The 10200-nt window shown below is 34.5% G+C and overlaps 1 protein-coding gene across 1 annotated transcript in view; it reads left to right on the plus strand.

Moving 5' to 3' along the window:
* Positions 1 to 5286: 5286 nt before the first annotated feature.
* Positions 5287 to 10200, plus strand: part of LOC134853102 (neurogenic locus notch homolog protein 2-like) — a gene marked incomplete in the record, with an annotated part of 19818 nt that continues 14904 nt past the window's right edge. Inside the window, 2 exon segments of the mRNA XM_063869041.1 lie at positions 5287 to 5481; positions 5981 to 6125. Coding sequence (XP_063725111.1) covers positions 5394 to 5481; positions 5981 to 6125 — 233 coding nt within the window.

Genomic DNA, 10200 nt, shown 5'->3' on the forward strand with positions numbered 1-10200 from the left:
GAGTTCAATTGAGATTTTGACATGCCTTTTAAGTTCTCTGGAAAAAGATTATAAGCCGAAAAAAAATGTAAAACTTGAGCACTTTAACGCTAACCGATTGTAATAAGCAGTTAGATCTAACAGATTTTGAACGTAGCATTCTCAAGCTACGGGCACGTGTTTGCCTACAGTTATTTAGTTGATTAAAATCCAAAAATTTTAATGGCAATTTACCAAGTATTTGATAAATAACTTCTTTAAAAACAGTATCTAGAAATAATTCAAAAACGATATCAAAATTATATTATGAAAACTTTTCCGTAATGTGATCAAACTTGCGCCTAAAGAAAATAGAATTGTTCTAAAAAACATTTCTTGCTTTATAAAGAGTTCTATTAAATTTAGTTAACTTTTTACAAACATGATCTATGTGTTGCTTAAAACAGAGCTTATTATCTACCACAATCCCAAGATACTTGAAGGAGTTCACAACATTAAGTTTCTGATTCCCCAAAAAATTTTCAGATTCTTTTGAACTCCTTCCGAATTTGGATACTTGCGTTTTATCAATGTTGATGGTTAGTCTACTATTTGTGCACCATTTTTCTATCAATTTAAGGTCCTGATTAAAATTTTTATCAATCGAATTGTTTTTGAACGTAGTAAGAATCTTTGTATCATCAGCCAACAGACAAATTGAGATTATGTCACTTTCCTAGGCATGTCGTTAATATAGTGTAAAAATAGCAGTGGACCTAAGACAGATCCTTGGGGAACTCCGAACGTAATATTCTTTAGTTGAGAGTTGCTCCCACAAAGAGATATATACTGTTTACGATTGTTTAAAAAAAACTGTAGAAAATTGTTTGTTATACCGCGGAACCCATAGAGATCTAATTTGGTTAGTAAAATGGAGTGATCAATTGTGTTAAAAGCCTTTTTAAAATCTACAAAACGCGCTAATCCAGATTTTTATCATCTATACAGGGACGCATTATTTCGATTTTGATATAAACTTTATCATGCGAATGTGTAATACTTTTTCGAAAATTTCGCTGAAAGTACTTAGCAAGTTGAGGGGTCTAAAATTGTTTGGCTCTGTTTGTTTTCCCGTTTTATCAAATGGTAGTACTTTTGCTATTTTACAAATGTCTGGAAAAACGCCAGCATTAAGGCATTGATTAAAGCCGAAATTTAAAAATGGCAATAATATCGGTGCACAAAACTTGACCAACCTATTATTGATGCCATCATGACTGTCCGATCTTTTGTTTTTCAGTTTTTCTATATCAATAGAAACTTCCGACTCATCAGTTGGTCAAAAGAAAAAAGATTTTTCAGTTGCTTCTATGCCTGCAGTAGTAAAATTACAAGGTGTATCGGTTGCAAGGCTTTGACCGACTTGCACAAAAAAGTTGTTGAAATCATCAACATCAATTTTTCTAACAACCGGAGAAATTTTTTCGGAAAACCCTTTAAAAGCGTTGGAAAGACTTTTTGCATTGCTTCGCAACGTTAATTTTTCTACCATAGTAATTTCTCTTGGTATTACGCATCAACCGATTGACTAATTTACACTTATCTTTATTGTAAGATTTTTTCTCTTCGGTTGGATTGTTAATCAGAAGCAAATGAAGTTCATCTCGTTTCTTAAATTGTTTTTTCAAATCGAGAGTTACGCAAGACTGCGATTTTTTTGTTCCGGGTGACAGTTTTTTTCAGGACAATAAATGTTACAAAAATCTACCAAAATTCTAGGAATTAATTCTAGAGAAGAAGCATTTTATAAGCGATGATTGAGTAGAAAAAGCAGTTTACATGCCGTTGTCTCCTCCAATAAACATCTGAAATCTCGATACTTTCTAGAAGTATTCATATCAAAATGCCTTTCTAGATCAGTGTTAACGAGCAGGGCGTAGTGATCCCTGATAGTGCATTTCAATGTTGATACCTCGTGATAAATATTTGCAAAAACTTGATCGATACATGATGAGCTATGGGTAGTTTCTCTAGTGGGTTCTTCGTTTAACAACTTCAAACCGATTGATAGGAGTAAGTTTTTATAGTCAACTAAAAAAGAGGAATTTACCAAGTTATCAACATTAAGATCACCACAACATCAAATTTGTTCTTTGATCTGAGAAACATCATGAAGTAAGGAATCCAAATTCAACAAAAAAAGTTTCCTGATTCATTGATGGTGCTTTGTATAAAACGCAAAAGTGTTTTTTCGAATGATTATTTTCAACAGTTATCATTAGATTTTCAATATCATTATCAAAGCTTTTTGAAGAAGCCGTTAAACCATTTTTAACTAAGCAAGCAATACCCCTCCCTTTTTACCAGCCCTGTTTTTGGTTATGATTGCCTGATAGCCATCAATGCTGTAAAGTCCTTTTGATCATTATCAGTTAGTCATGTTTCACATAAAGCAATCAATGCTGTAGCGTGTTTAGTCTGTCTAACTCCACTTTCAATAAATCTTGACGGCATCTAGGTGATTGTATATTGAGAAAAAAGAGATAATCTTTTTCAAGTATTCCACCATTTTCCCTCCCCAAAAAGTCTACCATAATAAAATGGAACAAAGAGTTTTGTTTTAATTTGAATTTTTCACGTCAGTTTCCTCATCCGATATATTCTGCAAAGTTTCCAGTTTGTTGATTTTTGAAGGCGGAGATAATTTTTTTGATATGACAGTCTCCAATAAGGTGCAGATTTTTTCAATTTTTCATCAGCATTCAACTTCCCTTTTGGTACTCCCTTTCTAACAGTACCCAATATTTACGGTTCCAATACATTAGTTCCCATATTCAAATCCAATTCACCAGTAGAAAACTTGCAATCATTTCGCTGAGTCGGAACAATGTTACTCGATCTCCTTGCACTTTTATCATATTCCAATGAGCTATGCCGGTTACGCACTTTATCCACATCATTTTTAGAATTAACTTGAACGCAGCTCTCACCAATTTTCACTGATGGTTGACAATTGTTTGTTGTTACCAGCAGTTGTTGGTCCTTTGCGTAGTTTACAACATCACGATCCCACTCAGCAAGCCGCTCCACTATGTACACACGCTTGGTTTTATCATGCTTCATGAGTTCTTTCCTATTTCGCCACACCAAAACCTTTTGATGGTGATACAGGAATTTAATTATGATTGGTTTTATCTGATTTATGCTAGTAAGGTAGTGGCAGGCCGCTAAATCTTCCTGATTGATACTCATTCTCAGCACATTTCGTATAATACCCAAAACAACAGCTAACCGTCGGTTTGTAATCCAAGAAAATTTCAACATAACTTCGAGGAATATCGCTCAAGTTTCAGTACCTTGTCTTTACTTAGGGAGTTTTTAGATAGCAAATGATCATTTTCTGATTTTAAATAATTAATAGTATTATCCTGTTGTTCAATGCGACTGATAAGGGCAGTCTTTAAATCTTTAATTTTATCAGGATTTCTTTATTAAATCTTTAATTTGATCATGAGTATATAAGAAACGTTGGTCAAACTGAGCAGTAAAAATGCCCACTTTTTAGTTTTTACAGCGCCTGCTGACATAAAAATATACTTCGAGTGATATCTTTTACGTCGAGTCAAATCTTCATTATCTCAGCTCAAACATTTGATGAAAAAACCAAACTTTTTTGTGGTTTGTTTGAACTACCCCTTTTTAATTTAGACGTTTGGACATTTGTGTAAGATGCATTTATTTTCTGATGATTTTTAAATCACCAGAATTCAAATGATTTAACTAACATAGTGCACTCTTTACAAATGGATTCAATGTCAGCAGCAGCAGGGCGCATCTACGATTTTATCAAAAGGGGAATTTTAAAACTTTTCTTAAAGTTTGTCGTCTTTTTTATAGGTCAATCAAATTGATTTTTGAGCTCTCCCAAGTCACTATTTTTCATAAAAATTTCAGGACCGCAAAACAGCAGGCCTAAAAATGCGTTATTAGACTCGCAACACTAGTATTTACTCGCGCCAAAGTTGCCTTCAGATAAACTTGGGGCCTGTCAGCCAAAAATTGATGTCTTAAAATAGTACATAAGAGGGACCCTGTGGGTCGGCAGGGGTCGAATCACTCAGAGGGGATTCAACCTCCTGTTTTTGTCAAGGTGCTTTGTTTCAGTTCAACGGCATTTCAGTTCAACGGTTCATTCAGCAATTTGCCATCGGCAGTTAGTCTGAATTCGAAATTATTAGTTTTATATCAACACGGGGCAAAATTTTAAAATTTAGAAAAATTGTTCTCCAAAGTCGAATCCACTTTTATCTGCAAAGCGCATATACCTTGCTACCCAGAAGCCATGTGATTTAATTATACGCCGTTCATTTTCTTCAGATTTTTGACTGAGAAAGATTATTTCGAAACTAAACGCATTTTGAGTTCAAAATTTACAAACTCCCGAGTAATTTTAATTGGTATCTAGATTAAAACTGATGGTGCAACTGAATGGTCGAATGTTCAAACGTTTGGTCGAACAAAAACCTTTGAAGGGCTCTCCGGAATATGCGCTCCTATTTGACCTGCGTGTTATTAAATTGTTTACACTAAGTATCCAAGACTCACTACTTTGGCGAGCAACATTTTCTCCATACGATTCTCGAGTAACCCCTCTGCTGAAACTGCTGGAAACCTTGTTACCAAGAAAAGATTAACACTGACTGGAGATCTTGGGAGCACGCAATTTTTACTGCTTGAAAATTGGAAAATTTTTGATTAAATATTTGCTACCTATCCTCAGTTTGTTCTCAAAAATACTGAAAATCCCAATATAATAACATTGGCTTATACGTTCGACGAATGCTGGACATTTTCGGATAAACATTCGAAGGTTATTTTCAAACGAATGTTGCACCACTAATTCAAACCAAAACACATGATAATCTGTCTGGTTTTTATCTGCAGGGTCTGGTTTTGAGTTGAAAGATACCCACGAGATTGCAAAGCCCCTTACCATCTTCGCCGGTGGAATTAGAATACTCGTGTGATTATTCCAATTCCAATTGTAAGCTCATAAAACTTTTTCCAATGTTTTTAGTTAGCTTTGGAGCTTCTCTCCCGTTTGTTTTCGCGAAATTCACTCAAGTCAAAAACATCATGCCTTAGTCAATTTATTCTGGAAATAAAGTTTCTTTCCCTTATTACAATAGATCCAAAATAGAAATGGCACAGTTTCTGTAGTTGGTCAATAATTTATTCTGGATTTTTTGTTTCCTAGCCAAGCATGTTTTAAATATCCACCTGGAATTAGAAATTACAAAGGAAATCAAAATCATTAATTATTTAAACTTTCCATTTTACTACGCCACGCAAAAGTACAGGTGATCTCGGGATATTTATTTCAAAAAAGCAACATACAGTTTTTGGTCAACATTTGGGCCAGGAAAACAGTAGCAATGATTTTTTATTTGCTTGGTACAATCTTAGTGGCTGGACCCGCTTTCACCCAAATACTGAAATATCCAGGAGACGTATGCTCAATAGGTAATAACACTTATTTTTATTGCTCTTTTGTCCAGAGTTTGGATATCATTAACCATTGAATTATATTACTGACCAAAGTGACATAAATGACGGGAGATTACTTGGCAAATGCGGGCAAAAAAAAGTTTCGAAAGAAAAAAAATACTTCATTATAGAAGGATGCTTCTCTAAGCAGGTGATTTTGGTGTATTTTCTTTATTGAAAGTAAAACTGAAAACTTTTGAAGGTTTTTTGTGCTTTCAAAATAATCATCATTCAATCGCGATTTTTTTCCGACGCTCCTTCCCCCTCATAAGCATTGGCGCCGAATTTGCCTTTAGAACAATTTAAGGTTAGGTCAACCAAAAAAGGGTGTCGTCACCAAAATTAACACAGGAGGGAATGACCAATTGAAAAATGGAGGCAATTAGAGTTGAGAATGGGGGAGCGGTCGCTTCGGCTCCCTTTGCGTGATATTTTACCTCTCTTTTTTTTCGAATGACCTTTGACCTCCCTTTAGAACTGCGTGACAACCACGAGTGTCTGCGTAACACGGGGTGTATTAAGACGGGGGTGTTTGACAATGGACAGGACAAACGACAGTGCATGTGCAGCGAGGGAAGAATACTCGACCCCACTCTCTGGTGCAACGACTGCGATCCCGGGTTGGTAGACACAAAAAACGACCTTGAGACACAAAAAAAAGTTATGGTTATAAGGAATGGCTAGTTAAAATTTGTTTGTGTAACTCAAATTTGAACGTCAGGTTGAATATCATAGTGGAATTCGACTTTCACGGATTTCTGGATTCAGAAACATTGCAATTATATATATAATCCTTTATAATGTCGATTTATACCTGCAAAAAAAATTTGAATCATAATGGAATAGATTGGTTTATAATATGACAACAACATTTGTCGATTTATTTTCAAAACCTGCAACAAAGTGTGCATAACTCGGAAGCTATTAGTTTTCTGAAATGAAAGTCCCAGGTTGAGCTCGCGTTGAAAATTAGTAATAAAATGGTGAAAAAAAAACAGCGATCACTATCGATGAATTATTGATGTTCATTGCCACAATAGCAAGTTTTATCGATGGATTATCGCTAAATTAGTGCTGGAAAAATTATCAATTTTTTAGCGATGAAACAACAATATTTCATGCATGATGTAAACTGTTTATAACGCTTATAACGCTCTCAACTTTGATAGCAAATTGAATTAAAGACCGAAATAAAAACTGAATTAAACTAGATTTTATCATAACATCAAAGTGAAACCAACAGTATCAGTCGTAAGCCAAAACTTTTCCTGCAGCAAAGTGAGCTTCGAACCTTTGATATTGTTTAAATGAAATGGGTCGCAATCTGCTTGAAACTATTTGGGCCCGATTTCAGCCTGGAAACATTTTTTCGGAATTGAGGGTTTCTTCAAGTTTTTCATCGAGAGATACAAAAAATTGGCTGCCCAGACTTTTTGTTATATGAACTTTAAAATGTAACTCTTAAAAGTGTGAATCTTTCATACCTAATTTTCATAATTTTTATAAAAATCCCCAAAAATTTATGAAACTGCAAATTTTTTCTTTGAGTTTTGTGTTGAAAACTTTGATCATTAATCACAAGCAGGGGCGGATTTAGGGAGGGGGCTTGAAAATCTTTACCTGCCATGTAGTCGACTCCCTGACCAAGCAAAGAGTGCCCTTTGCTAATATTTTAAGACCTCCATGTTTGTTGGCTGACCATAAAAATTTTCCAAAAGCTCTTTGAGCGCCAATCTGTACTACTTTCGATCACGCGCCGAAAAAATGCTTTTTTTGCTGGTTTTTTGAAAATTTGCTTGGCGCAAAAAGTTTGGCCAAAACATGGTCTTTATATTGCTTCAGGAGAGCTCTAAAAATCATTTTTGTCAACCTAAAAAAGGAACAGAACTTTTGAAAATTTTTTGAAAATCCCCCCAATCGAGAAAACCCGAGATCCGCTCATGACCACAAATAATTTTTGACTCAATGCAATCAAAATTGCATAAAATGATTCCTACGTACCCAAAAAAAAATTTTGCAAAACAAATATTACTTGTAACCTAATAAGAAAACTAAGCATAAAAACTAGCTTTTACCGGTGAATGGCAATGAGACGGTTCGATTCAAATAGTTTCGAACTTAACAGTCACTTAGAACGCTTTGAACTTAATAGTCACTTAGCAGAAAGAGGACAGCATACAAGTATAGGTAAACATCCTAATTAGACGAAAAGGGGGCGTTCAACAGTGCCGAAGTACAACAGTGCCGAAAAAGGCGGGAAAATTTCAGAATAATTTACACGCATTTTCTAAAGAGCGGGAAATAACTGACGCTAATTATCAAGAAAATCACTCCAATTTTGGCGCCAATATGTCTGCAATTGCAAATTAAACAATTATTTTGGCGCCAAAACGTCTACGTTGCAAACTTTCTCGATCAAAATCTAAAAGTTTTACTTAAGATTGTAAACGATCGCTGTTTAATTTTTGATTGCCGCACTTTATATGTTGAAAATTATTCAAATTTTTGGCACTGTTGAACTAAGTTTCCTTTTTCGGCACTGTTGAACAAAGTGCTCATTTTCGGCACTGTTGTACTTCGGCACTGTTGTACTGTCCCGACAAAAATTAGTTGCCGAATTTCAAATCACTGTTAATTACAACAGTTAATCATTCATTTTTTCATTTTGTTTGAGGGCAAGCAAGTTGTGAGAAAGCATTTTGTTTAGCACCTACAGTTACCCACAGAAATGCATTCTTTTTGTTTGTTCTGCTCTTTATTAACCCGGGTTGACCAAAAATGCTAGTCATACAATTTCCATATATATGGAAAAATGCTAGTCATACACTTTCCATGCAATTCCATACGTACAGAAAATTGCATGAAAGGTCTATGATTAGTATTTTTTCATATATGGAAATTGTATGACTAGCATTTTTTCATGCATGGAAAGTGTATGACTAGCATTTTTTCATATATGGAAATTGAAAATTTAGAAATTTTTCATATATGAAAATTTTATGACTAGCTTTTTTTAACAATTACAAATCCAGCAAAATGAGGCAAAAAAAAACTACTTTAGTTCCCATCCCATACGACGAGCAGTCCCTGAACAGAGAAGAAAAAACCAGAGAAAATTTTTTTTCTCATAGTCAATTCTCCTCACACACTGAGAAAGCAGAGCATGTCTTAATCTTATCAAAGGGGGACTCCAAACCAGGAGGGGCTGCCTCAGAAAAATTAAGAAAAAAACCTGTTAGCTAGCTGAGTAATCCAAAACAAGAAACAGTCCACCAGAGTCATCAATATTCTGGAATTCTTCGCTTCCAATCACATCTGGCATCAACATCTAAAACAGTTCCCTATAAAACACACATTTAATTGACACTCAGGTTGAAAAATTGAATCAAACATTTAAACATCGAATTGATTGTTCAAAGAGTTTTTTTCAAAAAAAAAATTAATGCTAATCATACAATTTCCATATATGGAAATTGTATGATTAGTATTTTTTTCATACTTTTTTTTCCTTTTTTTTATGAAGAGATACCAATTTCGATACCAAAACAACTATAAAATACCTTTGAAATTCGATTAAACTCATTTTGCAAAAATGTATGAAATTTGTATGACTAGCATTTTTCCATAGACTAAGTGTATGAAATTGTATGATTAGCATTTTCGGTCTATGGAGGTCAAACCGGGAAGTTCGCTGTCTAAATCAGACCTGTCTCTTAACCATTCACCCATTCACCCATTCATCTCCTCACACCAACTCCTCCCCTGCCCATCCCTCTCACAATCCCAACACCCCCTCCCCCCGAGGTACAGCAGCCTCAAAACTAACTTTCCCTCAGCGTTTACCCACTTACCTCCATCAATTATATGCTGTTATCTTCATATATTAATAAATAAGCATTTTGTAAGAAATTTAAGATACCCACAAAGAGGATAAAAAACAGAAAACAAAACTTCCATTTCATGAAAACAAGCCATAAGTAAATCTGATATTAGCAGTAATGCGGCAATTGCAACGTTTCAGGTTTTGAAGGCATTGATTGGTTTCCAAGATTCTGGTTAATTTTAGAATACAAAAACGCTCAGAATAAATTTTAACTGGAATTAGTTGATTAGTATCATGAAAAAAATTAAATTGATAATTATTCGATCACAGTCGACTTGTTAAGTTACTTGTAGTTCCATACAGTTACTTGGTAATGAAAAATCATTATAAATCATTTCGATCCAGAAAGTTTCACAAAATTGGTTATAATATGGCAGCTGTTGCAATTGGGTTTTCTCGTAAAATGCTTTAGAGCCTTATAAAAATTGAAAAGCATATTAAAAGCGCAAAAAAACTTCGGCTACAAGATGGGCAGGAAAATTTTTATAAAAATAGTTTCTGTTTTCATGTATTCTTTTGAGATAGTTCAGACTAAAAACTAAATTCTCGGAATTTTTTTTGCAACCAGGGAAGGGGCGAGTTTTAGCAAAAACAATATTCTAGCATACAACATGAAAGTTGAGTCTTTTTAGCAGACTAACTTTTGACAATTGGCCTAAAAAGGCAACTGGCGGAAAAAAAAAAGACGCTAAGTTTGGATTCTTACTTAATTGAGCTTCCCGAACAAAACTCTATCATCTTTAAAAATAGAAATGTCAAAAGTAGCGCACAATGATTAGACACTGATTCACGAGCCCATCATCACTAGGACC

Source organism: Symsagittifera roscoffensis, chromosome 8, assembly GCF_963678635.1.
Source record: "Symsagittifera roscoffensis chromosome 8, txSymRosc1.1, whole genome shotgun sequence".
NCBI classification, from domain to species: domain Eukaryota; kingdom Metazoa; phylum Xenacoelomorpha; order Acoela; family Convolutidae; genus Symsagittifera; species Symsagittifera roscoffensis.